At 50.6% G+C, this 14628-nt stretch overlaps 1 protein-coding gene across 1 annotated transcript; it reads left to right on the top strand.

The window, feature by feature from the left end:
- The first annotated feature begins 7673 nt into the window (after positions 1-7673).
- CCL5 (C-C motif chemokine ligand 5) lies at positions 7674-14457 on the top strand. The gene is made up of 3 exons (XM_019982502.2): positions 7674-7834; positions 9341-9452; positions 13965-14457. Exons 1-3 carry the CDS (start codon positions 7759-7761, stop codon positions 14050-14052), a joined length of 276 nt encoding a protein of 91 aa, XP_019838061.2. The 5' UTR covers positions 7674-7758; the 3' UTR covers positions 14053-14457.
- The last annotated feature ends 171 nt before the right edge of the window (positions 14458-14628 follow it).

The raw sequence follows: 14628 nt of genomic DNA on the forward strand, positions 1-14628 counted from the left end.
AATAACACCTGAAATATCTAGCAATGCCTAATATATCCAGCACAGTGCCGAACAGCTAGTGGAAAATCACTGACAACTTCCCTCGCCTGCCCCATGTCTCCTGACGCTGAGCTGAGATGAATACCTCCCCTGAGCAGGGGTAGGGTGGGGGGCCGGGTACCATGAGGCAGGAAACTCTGGAGCCTGACATTTGGGAAAACAGAGAGAAGGCGTTGCTTTCTTTATGTGCTGGTGCCAGGATTGGTGATGGGCGGTCAACTGGTCGCCTCCTTTCATCCTCTGGGGTGTCCCAGGAGCTAGGAGTTTCTGCCCTGTTTCTAGAAAGGAAACTGAAGTGTAGACGAGTTAATAACTCCACCAAAGACACACAGAGAGTAAGTGATCTGTTTGATTTCAGCCCCAAGTTTGTCCTCGCCTTCGCCAGGCTTTCTCCCTAGAGTCTAGGGACAGTGGAGGGGGCTCAGAAAGTGAGCACAGAGAAAGGGGAGCCTCCGACAAACACGCAGAGTAAAACAAAGAACAGACTCCCAAGTGTCAGGAGGAGGAGGCCCTGAAATTGCCCCATCCCCCATCCCCAGCAATTTTGGAAGAACTGATCCTTCTGCCCGGGCCTCGATGCCCCACCTCCAGGGCGCCTTGCGGTGGGCTCCTCCAGTCCTGCCCCCCCAACCTGCCCCGAAGCGAAAGGGGTGAGCACACGAGCAAACACACCGCCTGTGGTCTTCAGCCGCAGTAAACAAGCAGAGCGCACAGCCCCTGTCCTGTGTGGTGAAGGTGCGAGCGGAGGGGAGGCTGAGAAGCTGCAGCCCTTCGACCTCACTGTGGTTGAACCCGGAGAATGGGTGTCATGTTCGGTGCCCTGACAGTGAAATGTACCAGGGGATGGGGAAGGGAAGGGCGGCCCAGAACAGGATGACAGGACGTGCAAACCGCAGCTGGGCCAAAAGGCGATACCATGCAGGGCCCCCTGGGCTCCTGAGCACAAGGCTTTCTGTGTCCCCCGTTTCTTTGATTAGAGGAAACTGCCTTCATTCAGCCTCCATGACCTTCCCTGAGTTCCACTGGGCAAATTCAGGCAGTTGTTAATTAGGGAAAGGAGGGGGTAAGAGACCAGAGAGAAACAGTCAAGAGCCCCCTTGGGGCAAGGTCCTGGTTCCCCATCAAGGGATACACACTGTATCTTTGAGCTGTTTTGCAGATACAGCAGCAGCAGATACTGAAACCCTCTGCAGGACGGAGAAGTATGGCCTGCTGCCGACCCCAGACCCATTGGACCTGAAGGTTGATGATGCTGACTGCTCCTTACCTCACCACCAACCCATCAGAAGAATGTCCAAGAGCTGATCATGCGCTCTTTCAAAAATTCCTATAAAACTTCTCACTATCTTCCCCAAGTGGTTTTGAAGGCATGAGCCTGCAATGACCCCATTTGCCTGGAAAAGTGATAAATCAATTCTTTTCTACTTCACGAAAAGCTCTGTCTCGGAGATTCAGAACCGGTATACAGAGAAGCTGAGCTTTTGGCATCAAAGGACAGGGCAGGATGGAGCAGGAAAACTCTTGAATAGGGGTTTGGATCCTGCTCCCACCTGGGCAAACTCCCCGCATCAGCTGGGAGGCCTCCCCTTCACCTTCACACAGCCGCCCCCTAGAGGCCTCCACCCTCACCAACTGAGCACGTACCCCAGGGGGCCCCAGCAGACACAGGGCGAGACAGCAGCGCACTGGCTTAAGCGGGAGATATTCACTCGTGTTAACGAGGGTACAGAAGAAAAACACAGAGAGCAAATCTCCAATTTTTTGCCTTGCTGTTTGGTCGCTCAGTCGTGTCCAACTCTTTTGAGACCCCATAGACTGCAGCCCGCCAGGCTCCTCTGTCCAAGGAGTTTCCCAGGCAAGAATACTGGAGTGGGTTGCCATTCCCTTAACCAGGGGATCTTCCCGATTCAGAGATGGAACCTGTGTCTCCTGCCTTGGCAGGCGGACTGTTCACCACTGAGCCATCAGGGAAGCCCCGTCTCTAACTTGTGGATGGAGACAATTAAGGCTCATCCAGAGGAAATGACTTTGCTGCCAGCTTCTCTCAGGGCCCCTGACTGGGATTCTTACAGGATGGAGGGAATTTCCCTGCTCTGGACATTTTTTCTTTTTTCTTTTTTTTTAATATCCACCAGAAAAGCCAGAGCGGCTCCCCACACAGTCACGAGGGCGGGGAACTCCAGGTCAGAGCGAAGCTTCGGAATCCAGAGGAGATGGGGTTTCACTTTCTTTGCCTGCCTTTGGTTTCCTAACGTCACAGTGTTGGGTTGGGCAGGCGGCCAGTGTAACTAAAGAAAGAGAAAAGGAAAGATTGGGCCAGGAGGGCCGAGGAGAGGCCATACTCGGCTGGGGGCAGTGTGCGTCTGGTTTCCTTCAGGACAGAGAACCAGCTGTCTGAACTTGAGAGACCCATCAAGGATCCTGCTGGGTCTATGAACCTCTTACATGCAAAATGTGTGCGTGTGTCTGGGTCGGTGTCCACGTGTTTGTGGAAAGCGTTCACAGCTTTCATCAGATTCTTAGCATACATGCCTCCCTTCGTCCCTCTGCGGGGCTCCGCCTCTCCGCCAGCGGCCCACCCTCGGCGGCCACCCCCCTCGTCCCCGCGATCGGGGGAGGCGCCCGTCCCGCCTAGACCGAGGGGCCAGGGTGGACGGCGCGGTCCGGACGGAAGGAGGGGCGTCTAGAGGGAAGGGGGCGCCCCTCGCGGGCCTCCTGGCCTCGGCGAGCCGCGCCTTCCTCTCCATACCTCGGTGGGCCTCGCCCGCGGGCTGGTACGGGCAAAGGGGAGGGGCAGGATGCGAACGAGAGGCCGGGGACATCGCAGTTCCCCTTGCGGGGGACGGGGGTGGAACACACGTGAGGTAGGGGGTCGACGCCTCGGTGCCCGTATCCTTCCCCATCCCCGGCGCCCGGGGTGGGGTGCGGACGCGGCGGGTCTCCGGGCAAAAAATAAAACAAAAAAAAGGATGCTGAAAGAGCTCGATTCCCCCAAAAAGGAAGCAACCAATCTCTCACCCTACAGATGAAGAAACTTAGTGCCAGAGAAAGTAAGCCGCTTGCTCCAAGCCAGGATTAATAACATAGCCGAGTTTTGAATGTGGGAGGCTACAGCGTCTTAATCAAGATGCTGTAAGAAGGTATCAAGAACAACCGAGCATTAATGTATTTATTTTTAATATTTTTATTATTAATTTATTTAGTTGGCTGCTCCAGGTCCTAGTTGTGGCAAGAAGGATCTTTAATTCCAGCCTGCCAACGCTTAGTTGGGGCATGTGGAATCTAGTTCCCTGACCAGGGATGGAACCCAGGCCCCCTCCTTGGAAGCACAGAGTCTTAGCCACTGCACCAGCAGGGAAGCCCCTAAACCAGCATTAATTTAGCATCAGTCATGTCCAAGACATTTGTTGGAACGCAGGGAAAGGATGCAATAAACAAATTGAAAAAAAAAGCATAAGACGTTTTTACTGTATCCAGGAAGTGAAAACAAGAGAAAAGATGACACCAAAAGGAGTCTGTTTTCCCTTGTTCTGGGTTGGCTCCCCCCGCCCCCCGCCACCCACAAACAGAAGCTCCAGAGGGCAGGCCTTTGACTGGCTCACTCCTGTCCCAAGAGAGGGTTGCCTGGCTCACAGCAATTGTCAGTGACAGTCTGTGGAAGGAGCGGTGTTAGCTAAGCACACTGGCAGGACAGGGAAGGCAGAGGCATCTTCATGACGTTTGTACCTCCCCTGGTCGCTAAGCACATCTGCCATCATCACTTCCCTAGGTCCTCTCAACCACTGTGTGCTGGGTCAGCCGGGCAGGCAGTCCTGGTTTTCAGGAACATAAAATGCTGGGTGAGTCTTAATGATAGTTGCCATTCACTGGACACTCACCCTGCACCAGGTACCAAACTGTTCACACAGGTGTTTTGATTTCCTCCTGGAATCAGTACCTTTGAGCCACAGATACACTGACTCCATGAGTCCAGACTCTGATTTCGCATAGGAGAAAGGGCAGAAGTGAATTATAATTGGGTTCTTCTCTCTCCTCTGCAACCCCACAATCCACTGGAACAACCGAAAGGGAATAAAATATTCCTGACATGCCCACTGCTATTCCTGCTTAGCAACCAGCCCTGCAAACCACATCCCCATTTCCATGACCACTTATATACCGACAGGCACACACACACAGCAGAAAGGTTCACTTGGATTTAAAAACGGGGATGAATGTGGTCCATCTGTGGTTCCCACATCTCTGTCCTCAGCTCGTGTCCCAACTCAGCAGATTTGGCATCCGGGAAAGTACTTTCCTTTCTTCCTGAAAGAGGGAAGCTGAGATCGAGGAAAGGCAACAGAAATGGAGCTCATGTGGGAAACTGAGCCTTAGCAAAGGTTTCAGGATTTCTCCAGAAACAGTGCAGTGTGGTGGAAAGCTAGGAACCCAGACAAACTTGGGTTCCATGTTGAATTCTACCACTTTAGGCTATGTGACCTTAAGCAGGCCATTTAACCTCTCTAAGCCTCACTGACCCCTGCTTAAAATTAGTCTCTAATAAATTCAGGCTTCCCTGGTAGCTCAGCGGTAAAGAATCTACCTCCAGCTCAGGAGACACAGGTTCAATCCCTGGGTCGGGAAGACCCCTGGAGAAGGAAATGGCTTGGCAACTCACTCTAGTATTATTGCCTGGGACATCCCATGGTCAGAGGAGCCTATGGGCTACAGTCCATAGAGTCACAAAACAGGGGGACTCGACTTTAGTGACTAAACAGCTACAATAAAGTTCACTAATCCATATCAACGGTAGGAGTGGGGGGGTCTGGTTTAAATCAGTGAAGAACCTACAGTATAGAATATCCTTAAAGGGACTGTCATTTCCTTACTCTTAATAATAATATGATGATAATAGCTAATAACATTAGCTAATGTTATGAAGTACTTAATGGGAATTGTACTAAGACCCATACAAGCATGAGCACATTATGGGATCTTAATTGTCTCAACAGCTGTGGGAGGAGCCAGTATTATTATCCCTGATTTATAGATGAGGAAACTGAGACCAGGCAGATGAAGTAACTTGTAGGAAGCTCCCTGGCTCATAAAGGAGAAAAACACCAAAGCACCTGCTCTTAACCACTAGGCCCCACAGCCTCCTATGTGTCTGGGGACTAAGGGGATTCTGTGAAGGGAGCAGTTCAAACAGGCAGATCATTTTGTGTAGAAGGTTGGATGTTTCTTAAGTGCTTGCAACTTATTTCTTTAAATGACGTGGCCTATGCTTTCCAAAACTATGTTTTCTATTGCTAATTGATTAATAGGTCAGGTGGTAATAAGAGGATTCTTATAGGTTTAGAACAATAACACCTGGCACCTAGAGAGGATGAACAGCTTAACTTAATGTGGGTCAGTGGGAAGGGCTTGAGCATGGTCATCAGAAGTACTTGGGTTCATAAACTGGTGCCGTCACTAAAGAGAACACTATGGAGGTTCCTTATAAAACTGAAAATAGAGTTACCATACGATTCAGCAGTTCCACTCCTTGGCATATATCCAGAAAAGATGACAACTCTAATTTGAAAAGATACATGTACCCCAGTGTTCATAACCGCACTGTTTACAATAGCTAAGACAAGGAAGTAACCTAAATGTCCATGCTGCAGCTGCTGCTAAGTCGCTTCAGTCATGTCCGACTCTGTGCGACCCCATAGACGGCAGCCCACCAGGCTCCCCTGTCCCTGGGATTCTCCAGGCAAGAACATTGGAGCGAGCTGCCATTTCCTTCTCCAATGCATGGAAGTGAAAAGTGAAAGTGAAGTCACTCAGTCATGTCCAACTCTTAGTGACCCCATGGACTGCAGCCCACCAGGCTCCTCCGTCCATGGGATTTTCCAGGCAAGAGTACTGGAGTGGGGTGCCATTGCCTTCTCCGAAGTGTCCATAGACAGATGGATAAAGAAGATGTGGTACATATATGCAATGGAATATTGCTCAGCCGTAAAAGAAGAATGAATGCTATTCTGCTGGAATATGGATGGACTTAAAGATAATCATACTAAGTGAAGTAAGTCAGATATCTTAGATTATCATACTAAGTCAGAGAAAGACAAATATTATGTGATATAAATTATATGTGGAATCTAAAAAAAATAATACAAATTAACTTATTGACAAAACAGACTCACAGATATAGAAAACAAACTTATGGTTATCAAAGGGAAAGGGCAGAGGTAGGGATAAGTTAGGAGTTTGGAATTAGCAGATACACACTACTATATATAAAACAGAGAAACAGCAACACTACAGTACGGTACAGGGAACTATGCTCAATAACTTACAATGACCTATAATGGAAAAGGATCTGAAAAAGAATATACAACGTGTGTGTGTGTGTGTGCTCAGTCCTGTCCTACTTCTTTGCGACCCCATGGACTGTAGCCCACCAGGCTCGTCTGCCCATGGGATTTCTCAGGCAAAAATACTGGAGTGGGAGTCATTTCCTCTTCCCAACCCAAGGGTCAAACCTGAGTCTTTTACATCCCCTGCATTGGCAGGCAGATTCTTTACCACTGTGCCGCCTGAGAAGCCGGTATGTATATACAGATAGATATAAATTTATCTATACATATATATTTGAATCACTTTGCTCTACCCCTAAAATTAACACAATTTGTAAATCAACTATGGTTCATTTGTTAAGTCAGTCTGGAAAAAAAAAATACTTGGGTTCAAGCCCCACTTCCTGCTGTGTGATCTGAGGACCTTAATGACCTCTTCTGAGGCTTAGTGTTCACTTCTATAAAAGGAGAATAATCACCATCCTGCCTCAAAGTCTTCAAAAGGAAGAAAAGAGACAAGTTCTCCCCATTCTGGGTGATTCAGTCCCCCTCAGCCGCCAAGTTACATATGTGACAGTAGCTAGCAAGAAACATCCTTGGTATAAGATCACATTTTTAAAATTACACTTTTTAGAATGTGTTTGCCTTTGTCACTGTCAACAGACTCTTTTAGATAACTTCAGAAGTCAACTTCAGCCCAGGCCAGACTGTCACTAATTCTGAATTACCCAAATAGGAATTGATGAACAGCAACTGTATCTAATGCTTTGAGACAGAAGGAGGACCTCGGGTCTAATCCAGACCACCACTTGGGTTCAGTTTCGAGGATGCCCCAATGACAAATCTCATCACGATGAGCAGTACTTCATGGACGGAGCACTGCACTGGGAACGAGGGCACCCGGGCTCCCATCTGGTCGTTCTGCCCCTCCTCCTGCCCCGGGAGAAGCAGCTTCCGGATCTCTGGGAGGACCAGGGAGCGCCCTGGCAGACAAAGCCCAGGCTGTCTGCGGTGGAAGAAATTTTCTGCCACCGAGGCTTGTGCTGGCTCTTCTCGAGGGCCAAGAGGGAAGTGATGAGCTCATTCTGGATGCGAAGGCCGTGAGAAGACAGAGAGAGACACACACACTCACTCACACACACACACACACACACACACACACACACTCCCATACACACATATATTTCCGGAGGCTATTTCAGTTTTCTTTTCCGTTTTGTGCAATTTCACTGATGATATCAGCAGCAGTGTGTGGCTGCTATTTGGAAACTCCCCGAGCGGGGGCGCCCCGTCCGCCGGCCTGCCTCCCTATAAAGGGCCGCCTGGCACCCTGTAAAGGGCCAGCCAGAGCTGCAGAGGATCAGCACGCGGATCGCCCCAGCCTCTGCCCACAGCTACCATGAAGGTCTCTGCCACTGCCTTCGCTGTCCTCCTGATGGCGGCCGCCCTCTGCGCTCCTGCTTCTGCCTCCCCATGTAAGTTCAAGTCCACAGTCCCCAGGGCCAGCCCTTAAAGGACTCGCCCTGATCTCACCTTCTTTTCTTTCCTTTTTATATATTTTAAAAAAATATTTATTTTTATTTATTTATTTTGGCTGTGCTGGGTCTTCATTGCTGCATGGGCTCTTCTCCAGTTGCAGTAAGCATGGGGCTACTCTCTAGTTGCAGAGCTTTGCATTCCAGTGGCTTCTCTAGTTGCGGAGCGCAGGCTCTAGGGTGCCTGGGCTCAGTACTTGCGGCTCCTGGGCTCTAAAGCACAAACTCAGTAGTTGTGGTGCCCGGGTTTAGTTGCCCCATGGGTATGTGGGATCTTCCAAGACCAGGGGTTGAATATGTGTCTCTTGCATTAGCAGGGAGATTCGTTACCACTAAGGCACCAGGGAAGCCCTCGCCCTCTTTTCAACTGCAGCGTTTATACCATCTGACTCCTATGATTTATATTCTTCCACATTGCTTTACTCAGATGTCCAGTTGTCCAGGATAGATCTCTAAGCCACTGCATGGCAGGGACCCCTCTGATCAATTTGTCTGTGTCCTCAAGGTCTACACCCCAAGCCCTGCAGGTGCTCACCGAATGTGGACTGGGGTTACTAACAGGCAAAGGCTGCTCGAGCTGACCTGCAAACACCACTAACTCATGTCTGTCATCACCAGCAGGGTTTCTAAGAAGGTTCTAAGTACTTGACTAAAATCCTCCTGGGACAGTCATACTTTCCCCATTTCATAGATTTAGAGAACAGATAACAAAATCTAATTAAATGTCCACTATGGATCAAGTATTGTGCTGATTGCCTTGCATATCTCATCTTACTCAATATTCTCATCTAATCTTTGAGTAGCTCTCTTTGACAGTCCAGAGAGGTTAAGTAACCTGTTCAGGGTCACGCAGCTAGGAAGTAAGAAAAGTAGTGTTCAAACCCAGTTCTTCTTGGCTCTGAAACACTACTACTCTGTTCAGAAATGGCAACTGACCCTTTCCGGGGGCATCCTGAAGTCACTGACCAACAAAAAGTCCTCCTTCTCTCAGTAGCTTCAGTCAGAGGCTCCCACAATGCAGTATGCATCTTCAGGCCCCTCTTTGGTGTCCTGGCTGAGTCATGAAGTCTGAGTTTTAAAAAACCTCCCCACAACCCAACCTAGGTCTCAAAGAAACCAAGTTCCGAATCCACCGAGGATCCTAGGACGGCAAGAATAAGGGCGGAGGAACTAAGACCAGCCCAGAGGAGACCCAGCCTGCCCTGAGAGCCCAAGGCATGGGGTTGTGGTGTAGAAAGGAGGCGGCCAGCTGGCCTCAAGGGTTAGGTGAGAGAATCCCCACTCTGGCACTGTGTGTCCACGGCTAAGTGTCTTTACCTCTCTGAGCCTCAGTTTCAGCCAAAGGAGGAAAATAGTCTGCTGGAGATAAATCCTATAAAGCGCCCAGCGCAGTACCCACTGTGCACTGGCGATGGATCCAGGAGTCTCCTTCTTTCCTTCTCCCAGATGCCTCGGACACCACGCCCTGCTGCTTTGCCTATATCTCCCGCCCGCTGCCCCGCACCCACGTCCAGGAGTATTTCTACACCAGCAGCAAGTGCTCCATGGCAGCAGTTGTGTGAGTCGCAGCCCCGTGGAACCCTCGGGGTGGGGGGGTTGGAGGGAAAACTCCCGCCCAGAATCAGTCTCCCCTGGCAGGAGCCCTCAGAGAGGGCATTCCCACCCACCCTCCAGCTGTTCAAATAGCTGTGTTCTGCCCTCTCTGGATTCAGATTCCCCAGCTATTGTGGAACAAGCTAGACAACGTGTTCCTGGAGGAGCCCCCCGATTCTGATAGGCTAGGTTAGCTCTCTGATCTTTATGGATGTGACTGTTACTTGAACCTGGTCTGCAACATGCCTGGTTGGAGAAGATTGACTCATACATCCCTTTCCAGAAAAGGACCCCAGAGTCCCCCACATCCTGCCCCCTATCAAAGTCACCCACAACCTCAGAGGAACTAGAGAGGGGAGGTCAGAGGTCAAGGTCCTAGTTGCAGCATGTTAAAAAGAAAAAAAAGTTATTGATTGATGAGGAAAAAATAATGAAATGAGATTCTCCTTTAAACGCGCAAGCTATGACATTTGGAAAAATTATAATTCTTGCTACCTAGGAAGTTCTTGCTGTGTGTCAAATGTCTTACATGCATTAGCTCTGCATTTTATCATAGCATCCCTGACGGGTATGAAGAATTCTCTCCATGTTTCAGAGAGTGAAACTGAGACCCAGAGAGGTTCGGTGACTTGCTCAAGGTTGCACAGTAAGTGAGAGAGGGAGCCTGTCTCTAGAGCCTCCTCTTTCTACACTAGTAAGATCATTAGCAGTAATTGCTTATGGAGTTTAAGACGACAGAGACTTAAAGAATGAAAACGGGGCAGTCGTGAAGTTTTCTGTATAATGAGGACTTTGTTGTTGTTGTTTGGGGTTTTTTTTTTTAATATTTACTCATTTGTTGGGCCGCACTGGGTCTTAGCTGCTGACCTGCAGAATCCTTTTAGTTGCAACATGCCAACTCTTAGTTGTGGCACATGGGATCTAGTTCCCTAACTAAGGATGGAGCTGGGGCTCCTGCACTGGGAGCGTGGAGTCTTACCCACTGGACCACCCACGATGAAGTTTTTTAATCCAAAAATTCCTGCGGCACTGGCAAAGTTGTAGGATTCAGAGTTGTAGGTATTCAGAGTTGGCCTTTGGTCCTGATGAATTCTTCAAATTATTGCTATACTATATATTTGCTGTTTAGTACTACTAATTTTATTTCTGAAAGCAAGTATTTTTTGGACGGAAAAGCAAAACAGAAAAACCTTCTTTGAGCACCTACTATGGACAGGCAGAGAGGAGTAAACCACCACCCCTGCCCTTCCGGGACTCAGTTAGATGCTGCAATGACCAGGACATCCTACATGAGAACACAAGAGGAGAGAAGGAACACGCAGCGCCTCGGGGCGCAGCTAAGAGAGGGGATGTAGGGCAAGTCTGCGCTGCTTGACTTGGGATCGGACTGAGGGACGGGTGTATCGGGCAGCAGGGATGTTGCCAGAACTCTCTTTAGGTTTTTGTAGGGTCTCCGTGTAGAAAAGCACTGAGGGCCTCGAGGGTCAGCACAAAGAATCAAAAGTGTGAAGTGAGCTAGAACAGGGAAAGTCTAGACAAGAGGGGTCCAGTGGAGAGGCTGTCCACATGAGTGGTACTGAGGTTGAAGAGGACTTGAAGGGAAGGAGAGACAGGGGTGGGGAAACTTCGGAGGCAGAATCAGCAAGCCTGGGAGGTGATGTGAGGTCAGGAGCAAGGAAGAGAGAGGCCTTGAGGGTGACGCTGAGGTTTCAGCCCGCACCTGGAGAAGGGTGGAGCGTGGAGCCCCCTCAAGTCCCAAGAAAGAGCTGTTTTAAAAGGAAGGAATGGGACTTCCCTGGTGGTCCAGTGGTGAAGACTCTGTGCTTCCAATGCAGGGGGCCTGGGCTCCATCCTTGAGAGGGGAACTGAGATCCCAGCAAGGTGGGATGAATTAGATTAGGTTTGACATAAATATCCATGTGTAAAATAGAGAGCTAGGGGGAGCTGCTGTGTAGCCCAGGGAGCTCAGCTCGGTGCTCTGTGAGGACCTAGAGGGTGGGATGGTGGGGCGGGGAGAAGTCCAAGAGGGAGGGGATATATGTATACATATGATTCACTTGTAAAGCAATTATACTCCAATTAAAAAAGAAAAAGGAAAAGGACGAAGATGCCAGCACCATGAGCCTGTGGAAGTGCCAGCAGGGAGTGTGAGCTAAAGGGTTAGGAGCTGAGGAAACAGGGTTGGGGCTGGAGGTGTGACATTTTTTTAAGGGAGGAGGGGGTCTTCTGATGTCAGAGTGGCATTTCAACCATCTCGGCTGCTCCAGCCAGTCTGTCTTCCCTGGAACCCCAGCTCTTCCACTTAGTAGCTGTGTGAGCTCGGGCTTGTCACTTCACCTCTCTGAGCCTCAATTTCTTTGTCTGCAAAGTGGAGGAGAATTAGAGGTATTTCCCTCCCTGGGTCAAAGTGAGAATAATAAAAAGAAAAATGAAATTAGACTATCTCTTGGCACACAGGTAGGTGCCTGGTAGGTGTTAACTAATCATCTTTCTCCCCACAAATGTATCCTTAGATACATAGAAGTGAAACTTGGTGAGCGAATGCAATTCATCCAGTCACTAACTCTTTCGATAAACATTCATTAGGCACCCACGGTGTGCCACACCCAGGGCCAGAGACTTGAGGGAGCACATGGGAGGAAAGAGCAGCAATGCCAAGCACACTTGCTCCCCAGGAGGAGCAGGTGAAGGTGGAGGGTAGTCAGGCCAAGACAGGGTCCCCACGGAGGCTGGGGGCGTGGGGAGAGATGGCCTGGCAAGGGAGGCTGCCGTCCAGTCTCACATTCATCAGGGAGGAGCAGGAGGCCGGGGCACCCTCCAGATGGCGGTTTCCTGGCCTTTAATTTCCTGGCCACAAGCCTTCGGGGCCGAGGAGAGAGGACAGTGAGCCGGCAGGATTTCCTGTATGACACCTGGCTGGCCCAGAGCAGGGTCTGCGTCAGAAGCTCACTCACCACCCCAAACAAGAAGACAACTCAGAACAGCCCTCTGCTCGATTTCTCTTCTCTGCATGCCGAGAAAGGGGGAGAAAGAGAGGCGATGGGGCGCTCAGAGCGCAGCTCAGAGAAGGCGAAGCAGCTCCCCTGAGAGCACATGCTCTCCATGACAGAGCAGGAAAAGGAGCCAAGAGATCCTCATCCTCATCAGACAACCCAAGCCTTCACTTTGTCTGAAAAAAATCCCAGAAAGACGCAGGAAAGCATCCTGCAGGAGAAGGCAAAGTAAGAGAGGTGCAGGGAGGTAGGGCGAAGTGGAGAGGAACCTGTGAATGAACTGGCGGCCCTGCTGGCCCCTTCCTGGCGCCTCAGTGGAAAAGAACCCGCCTGCCAAGCAGCAGATGCAGGTTCGATCCCTGGGTCCGGAAGATCCCCTGGAGGAGGGCATGGCAACCCACTCCGGTATTCTTGCCTGGAGAATCCCGTGGACAGAGGAGCCTGGTGGGCTACAGCCCGTGGGGTCGCAAAAGAGTCAGACACAACTTAACTACTAAACAGTAATAACTCAAGAAGCACTGCTGGCCAGACCCGGGGCATCCCCCAGAGAGAACCAGGCTCCCAGCAAACTGGCAGGGCAGGCAGCTGGACGGAGCCCATGGTCCCCAGGCTGCGAGCCCTCCAACTGATACCATAGACACCTGTAGACTGGCCTCCACATCCTGGCCGGTTAATTGCTTTGACAAGTGTTCATATCTCAGGGCCCTCAACCTCTCCAAGCCACCACATCTACTACCAGAACCCCTGGTCTCATGTTGCTCTGATCCACCCTAAAACAGAGGCCCCACAGCACCCCAATAACAACACATATGTAGTATTTTCCAAAACTCATTCACTCACTTATCTCATCTGAGCTTCACAGCAATTGTGCAAAGTAGGGATTATTTCTCTCCATATTTTAGAGGTAAATGTAGACTCAGAGGCCCTAAGAGATTTGCCCAAGGTGATCTAACCAGTGAGTGGTGAACTCAAGACTCACTTGAGTCCTTCTTCCGTTCACCCACAGACGGGTTCCTTTGTGGAGTGGCTACGTGTGGCAGGCACTGTGTTACCTAAAACCACACCAGTGTGTTTGTTTTGCCACCTCGTCTCCCACTTAGTCAGCCGTGACTCAGTTCTGGAGGGTGCCTCTTTTTCTCTGCATCTTCAGCAGCCAGCACAGGTTCTGAAACAGGAAGTGCTGAGAAAGGCTAGTGGTTGACCCGCTCAACCCTGGGCTCCTTGAGCCCCGTATTCCCTGAGCTCTCCGGGGTACATGTGTTTATACAGAGGCGTGGGGGTTACAGTGCACACATAGCTGCTTCTGGCTTGTAGCCCTTTGACCCAACAGAAGAGAAAGCATCCTTTCCTTGAAAGCCACAAACACAATCGTGGAGCTCCGAAAATAACCCACCCGGTATCATTTCCTCCTGGCCTCAGTCCCCCTCATCCCCAAACCTGGCTGTCTCCACACTGACCAAGTCCCCCCCTCTTCTCTCCCGCAGCTTTATCACCAGGAAGAAGCGCCAGGTGTGTGCCAACCCAGAGAAGAAGTGGGTGCGAGAGTACATCAACGCTTTGGAGTTGAGCTAGGGTGGAGGACGCCTTGAACCTGAACTTGCACCAACTCTGCTTCTCGCTCTTGTCCTAAGCAGCTTGGGAGGCTCCCCCGCAATGCCCTCCTCCCACCCTCTCCTGGGAAGGCACAGATTCCACCCCGCGCAGCAGCAGCTGCTGTGAAAGACCCTCAGTGCTCCTGGGGCTCTGCCCTTGTGCACAGGAGGTCTCTAAGCTCCGAGCTCCTGAGCCCCTGCCCACCCACCGCTCTGCAGTCAGAAAGGATGCCGGCGTCTCTGGAGGGGAAGGAGGGCAGGAGACTGGGCTCCTCTGGTCATGGCCCGTGACCAGAGCCCCCATCTCGGTCCCTCACTGGGGAGGGCTGCACTGGCAAATAAGAAGAAATCAGCTGTTCATTAAAATTCTCCAAGCGATTGCAAAGCTGACTCTTGGTTTGCTTTCCTCTCCAGAACCACCCCCTCCCTCATGAGGCAAGCCTTGGATCCAGGGCTTGACCCGCTGGGTGTCCAGCCTGGATCTGGGGGCTGTGAGCAGAGCCGGGGGGGCAGGCTCTGTGAGAAGGCACGTGGGCAGGACAGGGCAGATAAAGTG

Source organism: Bos indicus, chromosome 19, assembly GCF_029378745.1.
Source record: "Bos indicus isolate NIAB-ARS_2022 breed Sahiwal x Tharparkar chromosome 19, NIAB-ARS_B.indTharparkar_mat_pri_1.0, whole genome shotgun sequence".
Classification (NCBI taxonomy): Eukaryota; Metazoa; Chordata; class Mammalia; order Artiodactyla; family Bovidae; genus Bos; species Bos indicus.

What these genes read in the sequence shown, in the direction of transcription:
- CCL5 (XM_019982502.2), top strand. Translation starts at nt 7,759, where the DNA reads ATGAAGGTCTCTGCCACTGCCTTCGCTGTCCTCCTGATGGCGGCCGCC. An exon ending in TCCTGCTTCTGCCTCCCCAT is followed by an intron (nt 7,835 to 9,340) that starts GTAAGTTCAAGT and finishes TCCTTCTCCCAG; the next exon opens with ATGCCTCGGACACCACGCCC. An exon ending in TGCTCCATGGCAGCAGTTGT is followed by an intron (nt 9,453 to 13,964) that starts GTGAGTCGCAGC and finishes TCTCTCCCGCAG; the next exon opens with CTTTATCACCAGGAAGAAGC.